Genomic DNA, 24,133 nt, shown 5'->3' with positions numbered 1-24,133 from the left:
TGGGGGTGGACTCGGCGGCGGGCGGCTGTTCTCCCCTCCTGAAGGTCCTGCGGGTTCCTTTCGGGGAACTTTGGCAACAGGGAAATCCTCAGGCACTCCGCTTTGTCTCTGCCGCCGCCGCTTCTTGCTCCAAAGCTCATGACAGTCTTGCCAATGAGGCAAACTAAAAAGAAAGGCCACATAATTACAAAAAAACCTATCACGAATGTGTATTTACAAGTATAAACTGTCATATAATCAGCTGGTCATTATTACGGAGTTAAATCTCATTATATTCTATAGCCTAACAACATTTAATTGCAGCTGCATTTTAAAACTAAATGACAAAATGTGATGGAGTAATAAGTGTTTCACAAATGTAGTGTCACTGACATCATAAAAACGATTTAAATCACGTAAGATGCGTTTATGTGTGCACTGACTCAGGTGGCGGCATCTTGTTGGGCTCCACGTCACACAGAAACTGGCTCGCCAGGGCCTGTTCGGCTGTGCAGCGCCTCGAGGGGTCCAGCGTCAACATGTGGTCCAGCAGGTCAAGAGCAAAGGTGGGCAGACTAGAGAGAGTGACATTGTGATTATACAGGAAGTACCATAAACCATAAACACTAATAAAAAGATAAATACATTTATGCATTTAGCAGACATATCCAAAACAACTTACACTGCATTAGAGGTATACATTTTTAATATTCAGGAGCATAACCATGGCAAAAAAATCACGCACAACCTAAATGATTTTTTTATTATACCATGCAAAGGTTTGGGGTGAGTAAGATTTTGTTTGTTTGTTTTTGAAAGAAGTTAATACTTTTGTCCAGGAAAGATGCATTAAATTTATCAAAAGTGACAGTGAAGACATGTATAAATGTTCCAAAACATTTTCATTTCAATTAATTGCTGTTATTTCAACCTTTCTATTCAACAAATCATCCTGAAAAAAATAAAATGTATCATGGTTTCCATAAAAATATGTTATTTTTGAATGAAGAAATGTTGGTTGAGCAGCAAATCAGCATATTAGAATGATTTCTGAAGGATCATGTGACACTGGAGACTGTTTTCAGAGTAATGATGCTGAAAATTCAGCTTTGCATCACAGGAATAAATTACATTCTAAAATATATTAAAATAGAAAACGGTCATTTTAAATTGTAACAATATTTCACAATATTACTGTTTTTACTGCATTAGATCAAATAAATGCAGTCTCAGAGTGTGAGACTTCTTTCAACAAAGATTAAAATCTGTCAGAGAATGATGGAAGCATTTCAAAAATCAGGTTGAACTTACAAAGCGAATTCCTCCCGTAAGCGTCGTCTGTATTGTTTCTTGGGTCTCATGGTATTAAAGTACGGCAGCTTAATTACATCTGGCCATGCAGCAGGACACGGACTCCCGCACAAACGACTGACCAAAACAAAATACAAAACAGATGGAGTGTAACAGCATTTCACAAAGTCCTTTCCCGTCCCTCAGCATTAGAGCAACACTACATGCGCATTCAGAGATTGTGAGAAACGTACCTGATCAGCTCAAGCTGTAGAAGCTCTTGGTTGGCCTGGAAAATTGGTTTCTTAGTGAAGAGTTCTCCCAAAATACACCTTTACACAACAGCAAAAAGAAACCCAAACAACATTTTTACATGAACAGCAGTTGGTGTGTAAATGTAGTGAGATGGGAAACCGACAGGACATCTTACCCGCAACTCCAGACATCAATAGCAGGTGAGTATCTCTCCTCTCCCAGTAGCAGCTCAGGTGGGCGGTACCACAGTGTGATCACCTTATTAGTGTACGGCCGACTGGGAATGACCATCATGTTAGTGTTATACGCCAAAGCTTTTCAATACCAATCATGTTTCCTGTTTCTGAAATCACATGAAATCTACAGAAACTTTAAAGCTGAAATTTGTGTCCCATGTTTGCCATAGTTCAAACAAAAATCTTTTTATTTAGCACAACCTACAGTAAGATCGAAAAACCCAACATTTACTTACCTTTCCTCAGAGTTATAAAGACGAGCCAAACCAAAATCGGCAAGGTTTATCTGACCACTGTATAAACGAGAAAAAAAAAAAAAAAACATAAAAAAAAGTAGGGCGAATGGAATGCAATTTCCAAAAGCTCTAAATCTTGCATAATATATTATTTAACACTATTTTGTAAACAGGGCCACATTTCATCATTTTAACGCAAAATGCAGGTATTTGCAAGTATTACTTAAATGCCAGTACATAACATCACTGATTTAAAGGGGTCATATGATGCTTTTTTAAAGATCATTATTTTGTGTATTTGGTGTAACAGAATATGTTGACATGCTTTAATGTTAAAAAAACACATTATTTTTCAAATACTGTACATTATTGTAGGTCCTCTATGCCCCGCCTCTCTCAAACGCTTCGTTTTCTACAAAGTCCCTCCTTCCGACAAGTGCAGTCTGCTCTGATTGGCCAGCTGACCCAGTGCATTGTGATTGGCCGAACACCGCAAGCACTCGTCGGAAATGTAACGCCCCTTACCATAATCGCGGGCGCATTATGCAAATATTTCCACATAGTGATGTAGATATGTGGGGGCGTGTTAGAACGAGCCGTTTTAGGGGGGTGTGGCAGTCTTAAATTTGATAAAGAATATCTCTTTGGTTTTGAGACTTTAGTCTTTGCAACTTCAGGGATCTTATCTATGCACAATCAGCTTGTAACACTTCAAAGAGAAAGGAAAACTTGAAATCGCATCATATGACCCCCTTTAAACAAAAAACAAACAAAAAAAAAAAGTATGAAAAATTGAATTGACTCAAGCGTTTATTTCAGAGAGCACAAGGTTAGTTAAGAATATATATAAATGTCTACTGTCACTTTAATGCATCCTTGCAGAATAAAATGATTAATTTCTTAAATAAAATTTAATGGCAGTGTAGCTGAACAAACAACATGTAAATCTCTATGACACTAATAAGAGACCGTCATCATGCAATGTTTAAAAACACAAACTGGTACCTGTTATTTAGCAGGATATTAGAGCACTTGATGTCTCGGTGTAGAAAGTTCTTTTTGTGGCAATAATCTAATCCCTCCATCAGCTGACGCATGAAGCTCTGCACATGCTCTTGGGAGAAAGACACCAGCCCCGATTCCAACAGCCCCATCAGGTCATGGTCCATGTACTCAAACACCAGGTAAAATGCACCTAATGCCAAAAAATACATACATGTTAATACATAGAGGTAGGCTTAGAAAATGAGTGTGTGCAGGCAGAAAATGAAGACGTTTCAGGGAATTTGAGAGGGCCACAAATATGCCACAAACTCTTAAGAGGAGACTGTGTTCACTACTAAAAAAAACTGCACATGCAAAATAAATATTTAAGTATAAACATGCAAATGCATTTAAACAAACCTTTATCCTTTTTGAAGTCAAGAGCGTCTTGTTTATCAGTGACAATTTCTTTCATGTTGACGACGCTGCGATGGTTGAGTTGTCTCAGGATCTTGATCTCTCTGATGGCAGTGATGGGGAAACCCTCCTTTTCGTTATCCAATCTCACCTTCTTCAATGCCACCAGCTCTCCTTTAGAAACAAAAAAACAACAAAATGCTGTCAACACGTCTTCTCTTCTCAAAAACATGACTGAAAACACATTGATTTAAGTGTTAAAAGTAGCCCCACAGAGTTGGGTTTTTGCATTGGCAAAAATAATGGTGTGATTACTGAGAATGATAAGGTAAGCACAGCTTTTCTAATTAAAGTGGTCATATGATGCGATTTCTATTTTTCCTTTTCTTTAGTGTGTTATGCAGCTATTTGTGCATGTATAAGATCTGCAGTTACAAAGCTCAAAGTCTCCCACAAAAGGACTTATTCTATCTGAAAGAGAAGGCTGATCCAGACCGGGCTAAAACGCCTCATTCAAACACGCCCCCACATCTCTACCTCACGATGTGGAAATATTTGCATAATGCCACCCAAATGTGCACGCAAAGAAAGAAGGCGTGGTTTCAGGAACCGCAGTAGTGTTGATGCAGCCATGTCAGGGAGACGCTGTGTATTTCAGTGCGAAAGCAAAAGCACTTTATTTGGCCTTCCGGAAGTAGATGCAAAGAGGAATCATTGGTTAAGATTTATTTAAAACAGAGCAGCACAACCCAGATGTTCGAATTTGTGCAACGCATTTTATGTGAACCTAGGAGAGTAGTCTACAAGGCTGGCTGTGCAAAGGCTATTTAAAAAAAAAAGGGTCAATTTTGACTTTGCTATGACAGTCTGGCACTTATTCTGAATCAGCTACTGGTAAGTATGTTTTCTTAATAGATTAAGTATTTGCTATTGACTGTTCAAATGCAGAGTTTTGCGCCGTGTAGAGTACCGCGTCATGTGTAGGGTTGGGTACCGAACTCGGTACTTTTAAGGGTACCGACCGTATTGCGTCGGTACTACCGAGTACCGATTCACGTTAAATCAATCGGTGCCAAATTTCGGTACCTGAGAACGCATCTGGGCGCATACGCTACAGAGAGAGAAAGAGAGACACAGTGACGTGATGTCACCCCTGCAACTCGTTCAAACAAACACACAGGGCAAGCTGAAATGTTCTGAAGTGTGGTTACATTTCTAGGGCCATATGGTTTTTGCGAAAACGAGGACGGGATCGTGGAGTCCATTCATAAAAACGTAATTTACTCTATAGCACGGAATGCCACGGAATTGACGAATAAATCAAAAAGTAGCCACTGCCACTTAATTCGAATTGCGATATGAACTAGTGTCAGTGAAGTCCATTCATAAAAACGTAATTTACTCTATAGCACGGAATGCCACGGAATTGACGAATAAATCAAAAAGTAGCCACTGCCACTTAATTCGAATTGCGATATGAACTAGTGTCAGTGAATATTAAAATGCAAAAAGACGGTTTAAATATGAATCCTGCATGTTAAGCTTGCCTCTGTATGTATGAATGGCTGAAACACGTTTTTTTTTTACTACACAAATACTGAAGCACGCGTGACACTCGCTGTGATTTTCGGCCTCTGCGTCTCACTATATGACGACATGAACACAAAAACTTAATCTCCAGAGCTGCTGTGAGAGTCACTTCGTGAGAATTTTACCATTTCATTTGAGAAAACTAGCATCATCATACTGTATACACACAGAAACTTCATGGCAACCTGTCAAAATAAAAGTGCAGTTTAACATGTAACAGAAATATATTACTCTTGTATTACATTTGTACAGTATAACGTACATCTTTAAATATTCAATTTTCTATCAAATTTGAATAAAACAATTAAATGATAAAAATAAATATTACAACCAGATTAATCACTTAATTGTAGAAAAAATAATACAATTATTATATAATTTTTTTTTTTTTTAAAGGAATATTCACACATTTTTTCTTCCATGTATTAATTTCAACGTAGAAAACGACGCGTTTGAGAGAGGCGGGGCATAGAGGACCTACAATAATGTACAGTATTTGAAAAATAATGTGTTTTTTGAACATTAAAGCATGTCAACATATTGTTACACCAAATACACAAAATAATGATCTTTAAAATAGCATCATATGACCCCTTTAAGAGCACATCATTCTGCATTTAAAGCAATGCAAACAAACTACCGTTCAAATGTTTGGGGTAAGAATTATTCTTTTGAAAGAAATTAACACTTTTATTCAGCAAGGATGCATTTAATTGACCAAAAGTAAAAGTAAAGACATTTACAATGTTACAAAATGATTTCTATTTTAAGGAACAAACAAACATTTTGGAGTGGATTATAACATTTCCACACCCTCGTATTCATCCCCTTTAAACAACACACCTGTGTCTTTGTCCTTTGCTTTGTACACCTGACCGTAGGTTCCTTCTCCAATGATGCCGATGATGTCAAACTTATCCACACAGCGCTTGCCCCAGTCAATTTGAGTCTGCTTCCTCTCTCCATATCTAGGACAGCAAATCCTGCACACATTTGACAGACACTTGAGAAAAAAACTTTGCAATTTTTCCAAGTCACTTTCTCTCATTCTGCCAATTTTCAAAACCTAATGAAGCATTCGAGCATCCCATGACTAAAGTAATAACTGTGTTAAGGATTTCTCTCAACCCTTACCAATAATAAAAAAAAACATACATTGCCATTCAAAAGTTTGGGTTCAAAAGAGACATTAATACTTTTATTCAGCAAAGGACACATTAATTTGATCAAAAGTATGTTCTCTAAATGCACAATGCGTTCTATTAGCAACACTTCAATGTTTTAAAATACAATCTAAAAAATAAAAAAAAGCTTTAGGCTTGAACTGCTCTGCTCACAACCACTAGAAAATGGAAATAACCTTTACTGTACCTTCTGATCACACTGCCAAAAAATAATGCTCTTCCTTAGTATTTTTGTCTTGTTTTCCAGTGCAAATGTCAAATTTACTGGAGATGCTAAATTAAATAAGTCTTATTTTATGAGAAATTTATCAAAATGAAGTGAGTTTAGGGTAAAAAAGAAAAATATCTGCAAATGGAGTCAGAAAAATCTACTAAATTCAACTGGCAGATCTGTTCTTGTTTTAAGGATAAACTCACTTAATTTTGCTTGGTTTCTCAGAAAACAAGAATTCTTTATTATCTTTATTTTCCTGCACAAGTAAATATATCTTGATTTAAGAACTGGACAACAAACAAAAATACTGAGGACAATATTAATTTTTAACAATGCATGAAACATTTAATGCCGTGACTTTATGAATTTAAGACGTTCTGCTTTGATTTAAAACCTTTTTAAGGCCTTAATCTGTGGAAGGGCTAATTAAGACTTTTTAAGACCCTCAGAAACCCTGTACATTTTAAAACATTTTCAAATAGAAAGAGGTTACTTTAAATTGCAATAATATTTTTAAATATTATTGTTTTTACTGTATTTTTGATCAAATAAATGCAGTCTTGGTGAGCATAAGAGACTTCTTTCAAAAACAAAATCCTTCCAACCCCAAACTGTTGAACATTAGTGTAGCAGAATGTTATTATCTAGTGCTAATTTTGTCAGCCATTTTTAATTTAGTCTTAGTCTTTAAAATTAGTTTTAGTCATGGTGTCAAATGTACTTTTTAGTTATTATCATATTTAGTCAAGCTTGTCCTGTTTTTGTTTAGTCAAATTTTAGTCGACTAAATGTCTGAGCATTTTAGTCTAGTTTTAGTCAATGAAAACTGTCACATTTTCATCATGCTGTATAATAGTTAAGCTGCTAAAAAAAAAAGGTTTTTGCTCAATTATAATCGAAAAGATTATCATTTGAGAAATTTATTTTTATATTTCAGGTATTGCACTTTCACCAATAAGCACAAACCAATAGAATGTGGATTCATACACATGGTTTATTTTACCTCATCTAGTGTACTGATTTATTATAGTCTATTTAATATATAAATTAATAAATATCAAAGACTCAATCTAATTGATATTTGACTAATATCAAAATATCAATGCACTCTCTCTTTCTCCCTTATGAAAACTGGCAAAAACAAACAAAAAAAAACTTCAACAGTAAAATTCTTAACAGTAATTCCAATAATTCCAAATTGCAATAATGTTTCTCTAATAAAACAACAGCGGTTGAGTAAGTGCATTTATTCAGCGATCGCAATCACAAACAAAATAGTCGAGATCTCATGACAGAACACAGACTGGCTGAATGACACTTTCATTTAAGCTGAACATCTCACATGGAGAGCGCTTAACTTCAGCTTACTTGTTTGTCTGTGTTTTCAGATCATCATTGACGCTTCCGCAATAAAGAAAGAACAAGTGCATGTATAATGGTTGCCAGATTGCAAAAAAAAGCAAAACTCCGTGCAGAAAATTTATGCTTTTAACAGAGAAGCTCTGATTGGTGGATTTGAACTCCTGATATCTGCCAAGCGCACACATGAAAGCTCGTGTAGTAGCGGCATATACAGCAGTCCGCAATAATATTCTGTGTAGTTAGTTTTTTTTTTGACGAAAATTAAAAGAAATTTTGGTATAGTTCTTATTTTTTAAAAATACATTTTAGTTTTGTCTCTTATCGTCAATGATATTGCATGTTGATATAGTCACAGTTTTCGTTTATTGACCGTATTGTCGTCTAATCTTAGTCATGGGAAAAAAGCTTGTCAATGAACATTTTGTCACACTTTTGGTTAACTAAATGAACACTATTAATGTCACACAATCATCTTGAGAATTGCCCTGATTGATGACCGCAGTGGCACTTACTTTGGTCTCTTCTTGAAGGTTGGTTGCAGAAGCAGTGGGGATTCTCGAGCAGGGGACTGTGGAGGGGAGGGGTCTCCTCCATGGAGAACTGGAGGGAGGGGCAACTCACTGAGAAGGCGTGTCCTGATTTCTTTTTCCTTTTCCCTGTTCAGCAGCAGCGTAGCAGATCTATTCCGCCAAGACCAAATACATTAACATTGTCATATCCATCACCATGCTAAAATCTTCAGAGAGTTGTCATGATTAAAATATATTTACGCCTTGGTGGAGGGAATGCAACGCTGTCAGATTACCTCATGTCTCATTCACCGGTGAGAAAACATTACAGTACAAAGCGCATAATATTACAATAATAATGCCTTCCATTCTCGCTGATGATGTATCATGTCTGTGCAAACAGGGTGCACAGAGGTATGCAAATACATACGTTGACAGGCAGGTAGGACAGCCTATCATGGTCCTCGGACCAAGGGATATGATTGGATGAACATTTTATGGTTCTACGCCTTACTCAGATGATACAAATACATATAAATAAATTTAGACCACATAACTTATTGATTGCTATCGGGATGTGAAAAGAATTTCAACCAGCATAACAAAAAATTTTTTTGAACCAAATCACCTACCGTGCCTTTTTTTTTGCCTCACAACTCTAGCTAAAAATAACTGAGAAAGTAAGAGGTGAATGTGGAATAAAACGTGGAATAACCCTACGCAGTAAATGTCAGAATTTTTTTTCAACAAGTGAACTGGATGTTTCTTTATTTCTCTAAAACACAGTAACTACACATTTTGCCTCGACTTGTGACCAGAATTGGGTCTCTTAGACTGCAACATGTCATGCAACAGACATTCATATTATATAAAACTGTATTTATAACTAATACAAGTGTTAGGGATTTGAACAAATCTAGACGCCAATATATAGAAACATGGGAAATTGTGGAAAAGCCAAATTCATGGTGGTGCATTCTGCACAGATAAGCACTACTCACATGTTCTGGCTATTTAGTTACACATTCCATCATGTAAGGTTTTTGGCAGGGAAATTAGAGCAGTGAATATTTACACTAAAAGAAAGTAACACCAAGTAGTTGCTATTTATAGTAAGTATAAATAACGGTGCATACAATGCTATTTACAGGCATAACTAGCGATAAATAGCTTCTAGTAAAAAAAAAAAGCAAATGCTGTTACATGGAATTCACACAAAATGTAAACAGAAGAAATAAGCTATGCACACTAACAGTGAATAGTCTGCGTAATGTTGGGTGTAGTTAATGACAACAGCTTTTGTCAACAAAGCTATTTGCATTTAGTGCAACCAGACACCGTGAGGAAATAACAGCCTGTTCTCAGCTTACACTCCCTACAGCCCAAACATGCCCACATGCATCTATTTATGTTCTGTTATGTGGACCGTTATTTTGTCATTCTCTTCTGTTTACTTCACTTCCTGTTTCAACGCTATTTGGTTTCGGTTTCATTGTCTTCTGAATATGACCTCGTTAGTTATATCGTAACACATAAACACACAGATTATGATTATATATATATATATATATATATATATATATATATGGCGATAATACCGCATACCGCGGTATGGAGCCACTCAAAATTACCGCAAGGGAAATTCCCTCACCGCGACAGCCCTACTATACAATGTTTAAAATATATGATTGTTGTTGCATTAGATAACCAAATATCAGAAGCACATTAAATTTAAACATAACTTTAACACAAAGTAAAACACAGAAAAAAGTTTTATAAAATGAATGATAAAATATGTTTACACCACTGAAAAATAATTATGACTATTAATATTCTGTGACATTAAACCTGAAGAGCATGGCAAAATAGCACCTGATGTGAGACCAAAACAAGGTCTCAGGCCCAAAACTTACCGAATGCAAGTATGTGAACGCAAAAGCATCAAGCCATGCTAAGCTAAGCTTGATTTCCTGCATTATTGCATTTCGAACCATATCAAAAAACAAAGTGCAACACAAGTAGAGTTGCATAATCAGTGCTTCCACAAGGGACTTTAGCATAAACTCTTTTTTTAAGGTCAATTTGTAGAGAATGAGCAAACTGATTAAAGTTGTGCTGAAATGCTTTACTTCTATATCAGTTATTTTAGTATTTTTTATATACTACCATAATTTTAATATGTTGTATTTATTATAAAATTCTAGCTGAATTTTAGCTTTTATTTATATTTTTAATTCTGAATATTAGTTATTTTGAATAATTGTTTTATGTTTTTTTATTTTTATGAAATGTTTTTATTAATTTTATAAAAATCTTTATTTATTCATTTTTAAATTCTACTATTCAACTTATTGTTTCAGTTCTAGTTTTTATTTTCTGTACATTTTAGTGCTTTAACTTATTTCACTTAGTTACCAATGTATTACAAGTTATTTATGCATTAAAATTTTCTTACAAGTATGTTTTTAAAAGTTTTCGTATTAGTCAATAATGATAATAACCCAAAATGAGAGTTAAATACGAGTTTAAGCACACTAAATGACTGGAGAAGTCTGGCATACATAACTAAAAAGAAGTCTATCATTTCAACAGAAGACTGAGTTAAGACATTGACTAGAGCCCGACCGATATATCGTTTTGCCGATGGGATCCCTTCAGCTCGAGGAACCCTCTCGAACACGAATCGAGTGTACGTCTAGAGGCCCGCTTTCGAATGAGACCCCCCCCGCGTCGATAGCCCCCGGGGTTCGGGAGTTACGGGTGGTTAAATTCGCGGTCCGGCGCCGAATGATCAAGCGATCCCGGGGGGGCTACCGACGTGCGGAGGATGGCGTTTGAGAGGGCTCCTCAAGCTGAAGGGATCCCCTGAATTTGGTGGAGATCAGCCGGCGCGTTTGCGAGATAGTGACACCAGTCAACACTTTCACTTCAATAAGGAGGTCTCTTGTTCAGGCAGCAGCATTCAAGCATGGTCTTATTCGACCGCAAGTGCCCTGCGAAGTGGACTTCACGTGATATTCCGCCATGATTCCAGTTCCAAGGGAACGTACACGTTACAATCAAAGGGCATTAAAGTGCGTGAGACGTGAATTTATATTTAGGGATGCACTGAATGTTCGGCAACCGAACCGAATAAGCGAAAAGACCGAAGACTGGTACTGAACTATAATATACACAAAGAATATCGGCCGATATATCGATATCGGCCTTTTTTTTTACTCCCTAATATCGGTCCCAAAAAAACCATATCGGTCGGGCTCTAATTTTGACTAAACATTACAAAGTCAAAACAAATTTTCAAAATGGAACGCATGCACAGATAAATCAATCAGAATAGGATCTTAAAAAATGCATTCAGAAAATAGATATGGTGACGTCATTTAATGTCAACTTTAGAAGTTCTTTACAGCTAGCTATCCAAATGATGACATCCAGTTAATTGACAAACTTTATCAAATCTATCACCCTCGACCACCAGAGAAATGCAAGAGCAGACTGTGCATTTGCAATACATTAGCCAAATATTTGAGTCTGTGTCGCGTACTTGTGTAAAGAATGTTTAAGTATTTCCCTATAAAGTGTGTCTGATCAGGACTCACCTGTCTCTGCAGTCTCCCAGAAGAACCGGCGGCAGGGGAAGAGGTGGAAGTGTGGAGGTCCTAATCAGGTGTGCGGGACTTTGCGTATGTTTCTGTTTGGGGCTTTTCGTGTGAGAAGAAGCAGGCGTAGCAGTTGCTGAGGGTGGAGGAGCAGGTGGAGGGCTGTTTAGAGGAAGAGGTGGGGGGGATGAGAGAGGAAGAGGAGGAGGAGAGTTCGCCGGGAGAGGCGGAGGAGATGAGAGAGGCAGCGGAGGTGGACTGGATAATGTGAGAGGTGGCGGAGGAACCACAGTGGGCTCCTCCGCCGCAACAGTATTCGGAGGGGGAGATGGCGGTCTTTGAGGCTCTGGGGGCGGGGCCGTCTCTAGTGGTGGCGCCTCAGTGTTTTTCACCGGCGCATTTGAGACGTTGGACGTGTTGGGTTGGAGGGAGGGGGAGTTTTTGGCGGCCGCCGCCTGACGTTCCTTCTTTCTTCGCGTCAGCTCGGCCCCCAGGCTGGAGGTGATCGGCAAACGTGAAGACGAAGGGGAGCGGCTGCCTGGTCGACTGCTGTGGGAGGAGCCTCTGCTGGCTCCTCCAGAATACAAAGAATGTTTCTTAGTGCGAGAACGGGAAGAGGAGCGGCGAGAGGAGTAGTGAGGAGAACGGCTCCGAGAACGAAGAGAAGGCCTGAGGAGGAGAAAAAAACAGAAATGTTTTCAAATCAGTCATGTCAACCTGCTCAAAACAACTAAATAAATGTAAACATCCCATTTAAAGCATCAATCTAATTACACGGGGTTTCCTTAAAGTCACAATGAAACTGAAGTAGCGCCAGATCTTTTCTTTTGTATTGTGACATACATTTGAGTGTAAAGGATTATCAAAAAAGAAAAAAATGTAGAGCGGGACATAGTTTTATGCATCGGTTGTTGATTAGATTTGAGATGTTCGTGTTGCACTCAAAAATGGAAGCCGATGAACATGACCTTGCAACAGCGGTGTTGTAAGTTATGTTCACGCTACACTTTTCGTTCGATTGTGGGAGAGCAGAAACGCAAGCTCTTGTGAAGAAGTTTCACATTTCGCTGTGTTCCGAAGTTCAAGTTTGGTGAGCTCTAACCTGCGAATTTGTATCATGTGAAGCCGTGTGATAAATAGAAGACTGATACATCACAGCGTGACCTCGTAACTGAATTAAAAGAACAAATTTAAGACTGCAGTGTTGCAGAAAAGTGGAGTAGATTGTTTCTACATTTTAGATTTATTATTTTCTGTTATGTGTTTAATTTATGTTTAAAAAAAAAGATGCTGCAGAGTGTGAGATCATATCACGACCATATGAGTGTCCAAAGTAATTTTGCATCCTCAAAGAGTCTTGTACTATAATATACACAAAGAATATCGGCCGATATATCGATATCGGCCTTTTTTTTTACTCCCTAATATCGGTCCCAAAAAAACCATATCGGTCGGGCTCTAATTTTGACTAAACATTACAAAGTCAAAACAAATTTTCAAAATGGAACGCATGCACAGATAAATCAATCAGAATAGGATCTTAAAAAATGCATTCAGAAAATAGATATGGTGACGTCATTTAATGTCAACTTTAGAAGTTCTTTACAGCTAGCTATCCAAATGATGACATCCAGTTAATTGACAAACTTTATCAAATCTATCACCCTCGACCACCAGAGAAATGCAAGAGCAGACTGTGCATTTGCAATACATTAGCCAAATTGTGTCGCGTGTGTCGCGTACTTGTGTAAAGAATGTTTAAGTATTTCCCTATAAAGTGTGTCTGATCAGGTCTCTGCAGTCTCTGCAGTCTCCCAGAAGAACCGGCGGCAGGGGAAGAGGTGGAAGTGTGGAGGTCCTAATCAGGTGTGCGGGACTTTGCGTATGTTTCTGTTTGGGGCTTTTCGTGTGAGAAGAAGCAGGCGTAGCAGTTGCTGAGGGTGGAGGAGCAGGTGGAGGGCTGTTTAGAGGAAGAGGTGGGGGGGATGAGAGAGGAAGAGGAGGAGGAGAGTTCGCCGGGAGAGGCGGAGGAGATGAGAGAGGCAGCGGAGGTGGACTGGATAATGTGAGAGGTGGCGGAGGAACCACAGTGGGCTCCTCCGCCGCAACAGTATTCGGAGGTGGAGATGGCGGTCTTTGAGGCTCTGGGGGCGGGGCCGTCTCTAGTGGTGGCGCCTCAGTGTTTTTCACCGGCGCATTTGAGACGTTGGACGTGTTGGGTTGGAGGGAGGGGGAGTTTTTGGCGGCCGCCGCCTGACGTTCCTTCTTTCTTCGCGTCAGCTCGGCCCCCAGGCTGGAGGTGATCGGCAAACGTGAAGACGAAGGGGAGCGGCTGCCTGGTCGACTGCTGTGGGAGGAGCCTCTGCTGGCTCCTCCAGAATACAAAGAATGTTTCTTAGTGCGAGAACGGGAAGAGGAGCGGCGAGAGGAGTAGTGAGGAGAACGGCTCCGAGAACGAAGAGAAGGCCTGAGGAGGAGAAAAAAACAGAAATGTTTTCAAATCAGTCATGTCAACCTGCTCAAAACAACTAAATAAATGTAAACATCCCATTTAAAGCATCAATCTAATTACACGGGGTTTCCTTAAAGTCACAATGAAACTGAAGTAGCGCCAGATCTTTTCTTTTGTATTGTGACATACATTTGAGTGTAAAGGATTATCAAAAAAGAAAAAAATGTAGAGCGGGACATAGTTTTATGCATCGGTTGTTGATTAGATTTGAGATGTTCGTGTTGCACTCAAAAATGGAAGCCGATGAACATGACCTTGCAACAGCGGTGTTGTAAGTTATGTTCACGCTACACTTTTCGTTCGATTGTGGGAGAGCAGAAACGCAAGCTCTTGTGAAGAAGTTTCACATTTCGCTGTGTTCCGAAGTTCAAGTTTGGTGAGCTCTAACCTGCGAATTTGTATCATGTGAAGCCGTGTGATAAATAGAAGACTGATACATCACAGCGTGACCTCGTAACTGAATTAAAAGAACAAATTTAAGACTGCAGTGTTGCAGAAAAGTGGAGTAGATTGTTTCTACATTTTAGATTTATTATTTTCTGTTATGTGTTTAATTTATGTTTAAAAAAAAAGATGCTGCAGAGTGTGAGATCATATCACGACCATATGAGTGTCCAAAGTAATTTTGCATCCTCAAAGAGTCTAAATGATTGGAGACACATCACCTGCATATGTCAACAGAAAGAAGAAGAAAAAAAAAGTTATCTAAAACATGCATTTAGAAAACAGATGGGGTGAATTTTCATTTCATGCCAACTTTAATATTAATTGACTTGCTGTTCAGACAAATGCATCTTGCACATCCGCAGTAAACAATACACCTTTTGATCAAAGAAACACTACATGCACCACAACAGCTTCTGGTTAATAAAATTAGCTGTGACTTCTGGTTTTCCAGATGGCGTTATCGCTGGGTTAATTTATGCATTATGTGCTCGCTGTTTACTTTCAACTGCAGGCAAGCACCACATTTTTGAGTATCTAAACAAGCTGGGGTTGTTCATATGTGGGCAGTCAAATGCCTTTACATCAAAAACCGCTTTTCTTTCAATACTTAAAATTAAAATCTTATATTTTCCATAGTGCACACAATGCACAGAATCTGATCTGACAGTAGAAGGTGTGTGCTGGTAATCAGTAAATTAATTCGAGGGGTAACCCAACTAAATATAGACCTTTAATACAGGAATTAGGCTATGGCATGTAAATGTTAGTGCAAAATCTTAGTTGTAGTGATGAGCAACAGCATTTTTTTCATAAGCAAATATGAAACTTTAAATGCCATAAAGCTGACTGTCTGGTGCACGGAGTTTTCATACATACATTTGTCCAACTAAAATCCATTGGAACTGAATATCATGCTATAAATTAGGGCTGCACGATAAATCGCATGCGATATTTAACGCGCATCTAGTCAGTAAAGCCGGTTCTGTAATCAGCGGTAAATCTCCATCACCTGTGGGCTTTCACATTAATGCTGCTCCATGTGAAAGCACGCAGGTGATGGAGATTTACCGCTGATTACAGAACCGGCTTTACCGATAAGATGCGCGTTAAATATCGCATGCGATTTATCGTGCAGCCCTACTATAAATATAAAACCCCTCTACTTTTAACAGATAACACAGTAATAACATGATCTGCTGCTATAAACTGTAACTTACTAAATGATTTGTGCTGATAGCTTATGAATACTGCAGTTTAAGGTATTATCTATACATTATTAGTATGCTGTTATACAGGTCCAAACGGTTTTTTTTTTTTTTACACAAGTAAAATACATTAATCTTCTACAATAAATATTAAATTGTTATGTTATGACAAAAACAAGTCATTTCAATAAAGCATAGAAATTTGTGTAATGCTTAAAATGATAATTTGTATAATAAACACTGATGGACAGTATGATTTCCACCTAACATAGATAATCATTAAATTAAAACTAACTAAAATACAACCCTTTGAAAACACTGGTCAATTATTTATTAAAATAAATAAAAAATATAAAATAAAAACTCCAAAAATAAAACACAACTTTAAAGAAAAAAAAAAGAAATTAAAATCATTCAGCACAATGTAAACACCGTAAACAGTTAGTGTTAACTTACCTGTCAGCCTATTACTACTTATATGATGTGCACAATGTTACTATATACTTTTATAATCTGGACACCGAGGTCCCATTTAAAGTGGATTTATTTAATTGCTTTTGTAGTTTTGGCAAAAAAATGATGCTAAACCTAATTTTAAAAATTACATTTAAGAGTAACATGAAATCAAGTATGCAAATTCATCCTATCTTATAAAATAAGCATCACTGGGTTTGACATTTACAATGCAATAATATTCCTACGTGTCCAAAAACCTCTGGAGAGACTGAAGCACATGGACTGTCAGATCTGTGTGTTTGTGTGCTCGCTCACCTGGACACTGGACTGGTGCTGGATGAGCGTCGGTTGCCGTAAGGACTGCCAGGTGAGTGTTTTCTGCTCTCATACGGACTTCCATCCTTCTCGGGGCTTGAAGACCTCCTCCTCCGATAGGGGCTCTCGGACCTTTGTCTGCTCCGCCTGGGAGGCTCCCGGTACGGACTCGGGCTCGCAACTTTGCGCTTGGAGGAGTAGCTGTTCTCGAGTTCCGCAGTGGAAGGACTGTCCGCTTCGCTTTTCCTGGACTGATCCTTCCCTTTAGGGCTCGACTTCTGGCTTTTGGCGGGCTTCCGATGGCTCCGGTCCTCCTCATACTCCTCGCTCCTCCGCTTGTCTTTGCGAGATTTTGATGAGCGGCCACTTTCCTTACTGATGGAGGAGGAGGCGGAGGCGGAGGAGGCGCTACTGCCTAGACTGACAGCGGACTGCACCGCACCTGATGACAGAGAGTCGCCGGACCTTTTGCTTCCTGACTCACCTGAGCGTATTGATGTAGAAAGCAGGCACGCAGCTGAGCTAGTCTTCTCCTTAGCCTTCTTCCGGCTCTCTTTACACGCTCTGTCCCGGTCCTTACTGCTCTTCTTGCCGCCGCCACTTTCTGCCCCCTCCGCAGACTCCCTGGCCCGTTGGGGGTCTTTGGACTTCTTCCGGGAGCGCTTGTGTTTATGAGTCCTGTTCTCTTTCGCGACCCCCGCCCCTGCCTCACCGTAGTCCGACCGCTCTAGGCGTTCGGCGTCCCTGCCCTCCGCCGTTGTCCCGGTGGCGGGGGAGTCAAGGAACGTGTCCGAGTCGGAGCTGATGTCGTCGTACTCCACCAGAGGCTTGATGGCGCCCACTGCTGGAGGCGCAGCGGCAACGCACACGGAGCCGGTTTCGGCCTCGTGTTTGGACTTGTTTCGTTTGTGCTTGGAAGAAGTGGACGAGCTCGTCGTCTTGGTGGGATGCCTACCGGAGCCCGCGTGCAAAGGCTGACCTTCCCCGCCGCCGGCCGCCTGCAGCTGCTGATGGTAGAGCGATTCAGCCTTCCTCTTGGTCCCATGCAGGCGGTCTGATCCAGGCATACCTCTGTCCTCCGGAGACGCGGACCTAAGTGGTCAAGACAGCACATGAACAGCAGAAATCGCTCAGTGTTGGGTAAAAGTGTGAAATCTTGCCAGACGGAAGAGTCGGAGTGAAGCGAAACAAAGATGCGCACTCGATTTAATGCGCATAGGTTATCCACAAGTCATTCCCGGTCCCGTGGCTTCTCTGAATCGCGTTGAAATATATCCAAGAGTATATAAACCCAATAACAAAAAGGTTTTTTAACGATATGTCCTTCAGGATGGCATCACTGGTCGTTTCCAGGATGCCTCAAGCAGCTCATTGCGCTCGCGCCTCTCGGCTAGCTTTAGCTAAGCTAGCGTCCCTCGAAAAGACAAAAAGAAAAGAAAAATACAGGCTGTCGTTGTTTTAGATTGTTTATCCTTGTTCGATATCAAAGCCTAAACAGATGTTTAGCTCTCCTTGCACACGGTTTCCGAGCTTTGAAGCAGTAAAGCTCGCTGTGTAGGGATATTGTCCCACATAACTGAAAATAAAACTTGACCCGCTTGCTTCTTGTTCACATATTCGCTTTAATGTTGAGTGTAAACTCTCTGTAGTTTCATATTCATCGGAAATGATCACATATTTATGTGTTAAAATTGATTCCAGTTCACATAAGCGGCTCTGGGAAGAAACCAGACCTAGAAATTGGGCGATGTTCGTGGATATAAAACCCTCCACAGCCCTTAATTCAGAGAGAATTCACTTCACCATTACAGCCGAAATTATGCGCAGCCTCTTCTGCGCATGCGCGGTTTTAGCCCGTCCCACGGAAAAGGAAATACCACAGCCCACACCATTTAGTATAGAATTAAGTCGCCGGTTTCCTCCTTGATAGCGGATTTTCAAATAAATACTCTAATATTTTGTATGAAAACAAAACTGGAAACATATAAAGTTATAAACTCGCTTGTTTACGTTGTTTCTGGGGAACAAGATCGCTGTCAATCTCCATGGTAACTAAGCGACAGCCAATCAGAAGCAAGCAACTACATCCCGCCTTCAATCGCGCGTCACTTGAGCTGAACTTAACTTGCAAAATTATTTTGGTTTAAATGTGCATTATTACGTTATTCAGTTATGTAATGATAATTTAACTTTAATGATATATAAGACAATACACGAATTAATTACCGACTTTATTATTTTATTGAGGCAGATGTAGATTTACAGACTCTTCGCGTGTTAAACGTTAATTACATAATTTCTGAACAAACCTGTCATATTAGCTATAAGCAAGAACACTTTAAATGTTTATGCCCATTTTACTCTCATCGCGTACGAATACAGATATTTTTAATTCGTCCTTTAAATTATAACAACAATATATTGATGGGCCGAACAACTAAAGTTCTACATTATTTACATCATCCGTTGTTTAATAAATTAATTATGCAAAAACTATGGTTAACTTAGCATTGAGCAATAGCTAAATTTAATACAGTATAATTTCACCTTCGTAAGCATTCGCCAGCGGCGAGCGTATGCCGGGTTTTATATATGAATTTTAGTTGACTTGCTGCCGATATCCGTGTATTTTCCAAAGAGCTCGGTAGGTTGACGTCGCGCATAGATGACGTCAGAACGTGTTTCCACGTCTCTAGCAGAGCAGCTCGTCCTAAGTGGAAGATTTTCCACTTTAGAAGATTTCTTTACTTTCCCTGCAGTGATTATTGGCCTTGTTGTTAATTTCTTTGTTTTACATTGTCAATTTTTTTATTCACAAAAAATAATTTCTCAAGACTTTGCCTAGATTTGATGTCAATTTTTTTATTCACAAAAAATAATTTCTCAAGACTTTGCCTAGATTTGATGTCAATTTTTTTATTCACAAAAAATAATTTCTCAAGACTTTGCCTAGATTTGATGTCAATTTTTTTATTCACAAAAAATAATTTCTCAAGACTTTGCCTAGATTTGATGTCTTTCTTACTGAGATGACCCTTATAGTTAAATCTTTTAAACTCATTGATAACAAGGAGAACAACAAGTTTCTTGAGAATTATGATATGCTTTACATAGATTACATATATCCCCCAATCGTAGACATGCTTTTAATAATTCCTTTAACCCTTTTTGCATTAAATGCAAGACTGAAGTTGGCACATTGACTCACTGTTTATGGTCATGTCGTTTGGTACAGAATTATTGGATTACATACTTCATGAAATGCAAAAGATTCTATGTATAAATCTGGAACTTGACCCCTTGTCACTGTTATTGGGCTTGCCTAGTGATAATTTAACTTCTGTGGCTAATAGAAGACTTTACAATATTATGACTTTTGCAGCACGGAAAAACATTCTTTTGCATTGGATTATTGACAAACCTCCTTCTGTGAAAGGTTGGCAAAAAGTGTTGATGGAACTGATTCCACTGGAATACCTCACATGCCTAATCCACTCTAAGACAGACTTTTTTTTCATTAAACATGGGAGCCATTTTTATAATTATCTGGATCCTAGAGTCGCAAATATTTTGTTTGGATTTTACTGATGAGCATTTTGTATTTCCATAATATGGGCTAATATGATGTAATGGTAGTTTGTATTGTCTGAGCTGTTTTTTTTATTATATATATGATGTTCTTAATGAATGTTTTTGAGTTCTGTTTTATTTAGAAAAAAGGCAATACAAAAGAATTATCATATGCAGTGCTGTTATGTTACATGTTTTTTTATTTCTTTGTTTTTAAAATAAAACTCTATAAAGGTCATCATGAACTGAATAGTTTCCCCATTACATCACATGAGTTAATTATTTGCATATTTTGTGTATTTTAATTAGGCCTATAGGTAATTTTACACAAATGTAGATTTGATAAACTTGCTCAAAGTTTTGTGGCATATAATTGTAAGTATTTTTTGTTATTTTAATATTAATTCTGTATTAATAGGAGTATTCTTTTTTTGATATAAGAACAAATATTGATAATAATGAAAGTACTTTTTGATTATTCCTTTTTCTCTAAAACATAATGCATTTTAAAGTCTTTACTGGTAGTATTTTATGATTATTAGGGTTTTAAACAAAGTTCAGATCTATTTTAGATTGGTGCCTTTAGGATGGTTACATTAAATGACCTTCACGAAGTTGCATACAATCAGGAGGTCATTCTCTGTGGCATTCTTGTCTAAAATAATATCTAGATTTTAGTTGACTAGAGCTTTCCATTTCACAGTTCTGCAAATAAATACATTGTAAAGAGCGGAAATGTATAATTGTGAATATAATAGTAATAAATATTTTCTTAACTTAGTTTCTCTGATATGACATTAATTTGATTTGTGCAATCGTGGTGCTTTGTTTCGTTTGTTTGGGAAAACGCTGCCTCGTGTTACCGCCACGATGACGTCAAATGACGAACACCATCTTTGCGTTTTTATTGGCTATGACAGCCGGAGGCGGGGCTGACTCGCCAAACCCGGAAACGAGCATAACAATAACATGAAAACAAATGATTTGCAGTCTGTACACCTTCCATACAACATTGCGACAAAATATGGCACTTTTTACAAGTACTTCGCACACACTGACCCACAGAAATGTTTTAATATCCTCAGCACGTCAAACAAATAAACTTTCTGTGCAAAACTATAAATAGTACATTGAATTAATCTGAAATGAAGCTCACGCATTTTTAAAATATATATATATTTTTTCCAGTTTGGTAATATGACAACTAAAAATGTAATATTTGATCATAAATGACTTAAATTCGACCGTTGAACAATTTCCAAAGACAATGACTTTATACTTTTACTGCGGTTACTACCACATTACACATTCAGTCTGACAAATGTGTATGGACAGATAAAGCTGCAATATTTATGAACAATATAAGGTGTAGTTAACAGATGGGGAAACTGTCTGAGATCTAGCCATGCTCAAGGGGAGGGGGTGATCCGCAACACAACAGGAGATAATCTTGATTCGTTCATACTTCAACCACTGGGGCTCTTCTGCATCTTCGCCATACACACACGCGATGAAATTAAGCGAAAACACGGCATGAGCTCGCCAGAAACCAGCGGCACCGACACATCTGCCACCTTTTAATAACCGGACGCGCTTTTCCTCTCCGGTTCACCGACTTTGTAGTGTTCGGGATGGGTAAGGAGGTGAACGGCGTCTCTCGGAGTCGCTTTGAGGCGAGTAGCCACTGTTTATTTGCAGATTGACATGTCGATGTAAATAATCTTGCGTTTTTACTCCTAAACGGCTTAAATAACGGAGGATTCGAAGTGTTGTTGCGGTAGAAGAGGCCAAGCTTCCGCAGTCATACATACGAGTTCAGCTCGTCTAATCACTTGTCAGTCTGTAAAACACATTCGGTAGTGTATGTTGACCAAAGGCAACATCAAATCCAGCGTTATGTCTCTTTAAAGTCGCTATATTTTGTTTCCTGTCAAGTCTGCTTTTTGTTGGATTGTATAAACACAACCATTCTTCCAAGCTTAACGAGCAACAAACGGTGCTTTAATGTTTCGTTTTTATTATATGCGTGAAGCAACAGTAGGTTGCGATCTACGCTTCGGTGGCTTTTCTAAATTAAACTGGTTAGCTAAGATTATAGGAGACGGATAATGGTGGTAGGCCCACAGGCTGAAGTGGGGAAAAACAGCCGGCCAAAACAAAAGCTGGATGTATACACGGGCCTTTACGCGTAAAAACACAAGCGCATTACAACTCCTCACTACAGAGAACAGTTGGGCCTGTTTACGCGAACATCTAGTTTGTTGTTTCCCTCGAAGATGCAAGATCAGCCGTGTTTAAACAAGTTATAACTGTGTTTACATCGGGAGTGTCTCAAAACTTAGTGAGCTGACTATCTAGACTGCATATTAGTGATGTCCGGTTCGCGAACGAATCGTTCGATTTAACGCCATTACGTCATCGCCAATTACGTCATTACGTCGAGCGTAAAATAACCGGTGAACCGGTTTTTTCAACCGGTTTATTGAATCGAACTGTCCGAAAGAACCGGTTCGCGGAAAAGAACCGAACTTCCCATCACTACTGCATATTACGCGCGTGCTGCAGTTTTGGCCGCCTGTGATGCTGCCTAGGTAGGCGGCTTACTAGGTTTGAAACACAGCCGTAATGTTGGGCCACATGGCATTGATGCTATGATTTAATATGCTATGGGTTTGTCTATAGTTGCTCTTAAAGATCAGATTCAGACATGCAGTGTCAAAGTGAATACATTGTAGACCAGTTACTAAAGCTTAATTTGTTATATAATGCCCCAGTGTTGCTCTACCCTGTAATATGTTTGAATGTAATCTATCCTAAACAAAATTGACCATGGTATCCAGTTTCCACCACATTACCACAGGTGTTTAACTCTCTATACACAGTAGACGTAACCTTAAAAGCTATTTTAACCATTCAGGGTGTGACATTATTTCTAAATCCCCAATAATTTTACATAACTGTCCTCTTCGTATGCCATTCTAATTTTTAAGATAACAATTTCAGCATGGCTGATGTGAAAGAGATATTGCACCAAGTATAAAAGAATGGGAATGATAAAGTAAACATTAAGTAATTATAATCATAAAAAATTCATTTGCGATTTAATAATTCATGCATTATTGATAACTTATATACTAGCCACAAATGCCATAAAAACAACATGCATATTCTGAAACCTTCTTATTAACATTTGAAGGATCTTCCATAACCATAAGTTAATTATGACTTTACAATAATAGCCATGACATTTAAGTGGAAATTATAATTACTATGGTTCATTTTTGTTAAGATACAAGGCCTAGTCGCAGTATTGCATAGGCATGAAAAAGGAAGGAAGTCACTTTTTTGTCATGAGAAGTTTGCTAATATAACAGATGAGATAACAAGAAATGTAAGTAATACTGTTTTGTAACTGATACAGAAGTTAATAGGTAGCCAGTGCAGAGACTGTAAAATTGGGGTAATATGATCATATTTTGACCTGGTAAGGACTCTAGCCGCTGCATTTTGGACTACCTGTAGATTGTTTATTGAAGATGCAGGACAACCAGCTAGCAGTGCATTACAATAGTCCAGTCTAGAGGTCATGAATGCATGAACTAGCTTTTCTGCATCAGAAACGGGTAACATGTTTCGTAGCTTGGCAATGTTTCTAAGATGGAAGAATGCTGTTTTTGTAACATGGGAAATATGATTTTCAAAAGACAAGTTGCTGTCTAATATAACACCCAGATTTTTGACTGTAGAGGAAGTAACAGTACATCTGTCTAGTT

General features: G+C 38.5%; 2 protein-coding genes across 2 annotated transcripts in view; one reads left to right on the top strand and one right to left on the bottom strand.

The window, feature by feature from the left end:
* Positions 1 to 18,791, bottom strand: part of LOC107666309 (cyclin-dependent kinase 12-like) — a 29,510-nt gene extending 10,719 nt beyond the window's left edge. The window contains exons 1-14 of the mRNA XM_016457551.1: positions 16,791 to 18,791; positions 11,856 to 12,524; positions 11,240 to 11,261; positions 8,894 to 8,928; positions 8,260 to 8,403; positions 5,831 to 5,970; positions 3,401 to 3,571; positions 3,002 to 3,191; positions 1,997 to 2,053; positions 1,700 to 1,801; positions 1,524 to 1,601; positions 1,291 to 1,407; positions 423 to 554; positions 79 to 163 (exon numbers count right to left, since the gene is read on the bottom strand). Of these exons, the coding sequence (XP_016313037.1) occupies positions 79 to 163; positions 423 to 554; positions 1,291 to 1,407; positions 1,524 to 1,601; positions 1,700 to 1,801; positions 1,997 to 2,053; positions 3,002 to 3,191; positions 3,401 to 3,571; positions 5,831 to 5,970; positions 8,260 to 8,403; positions 8,894 to 8,928; positions 11,240 to 11,261; positions 11,856 to 12,524; positions 16,791 to 17,857 (3,009 nt within the window). The 5' untranslated portion in view covers positions 17,858 to 18,791. The remainder of the gene's footprint in view (positions 1 to 78; positions 164 to 422; positions 555 to 1,290; positions 1,408 to 1,523; positions 1,602 to 1,699; positions 1,802 to 1,996; positions 2,054 to 3,001; positions 3,192 to 3,400; positions 3,572 to 5,830; positions 5,971 to 8,259; positions 8,404 to 8,893; positions 8,929 to 11,239; positions 11,262 to 11,855; positions 12,525 to 16,790) is intronic.
* A 2,968-nt stretch (positions 18,792 to 21,759) lies between these two features.
* LOC107666314 (F-box/LRR-repeat protein 20) overlaps positions 21,760 to 24,133 on the top strand; it is a 16,488-nt gene continuing 14,114 nt past the window's right edge. Inside the window, exon 1 of the mRNA XM_016457555.1 lies at positions 21,760 to 22,033. Coding sequence (XP_016313041.1) covers positions 21,992 to 22,033 — 42 coding nt within the window. The 5' untranslated portion in view covers positions 21,760 to 21,991. The remainder of the gene's footprint in view (positions 22,034 to 24,133) is intronic.

The sequence above is a fragment of the Sinocyclocheilus anshuiensis genome, unplaced genomic scaffold (assembly GCF_001515605.1).
Source record: "Sinocyclocheilus anshuiensis isolate Anshui unplaced genomic scaffold, SAMN03320099.WGS_v1.1 scaffold868, whole genome shotgun sequence".
Taxonomy (NCBI): Eukaryota; Metazoa; Chordata; class Actinopteri; order Cypriniformes; family Cyprinidae; genus Sinocyclocheilus; species Sinocyclocheilus anshuiensis.
Note: the sequence above shows the minus strand (reverse complement) of the source record. Positions and strands in the feature narration are given on the sequence as shown.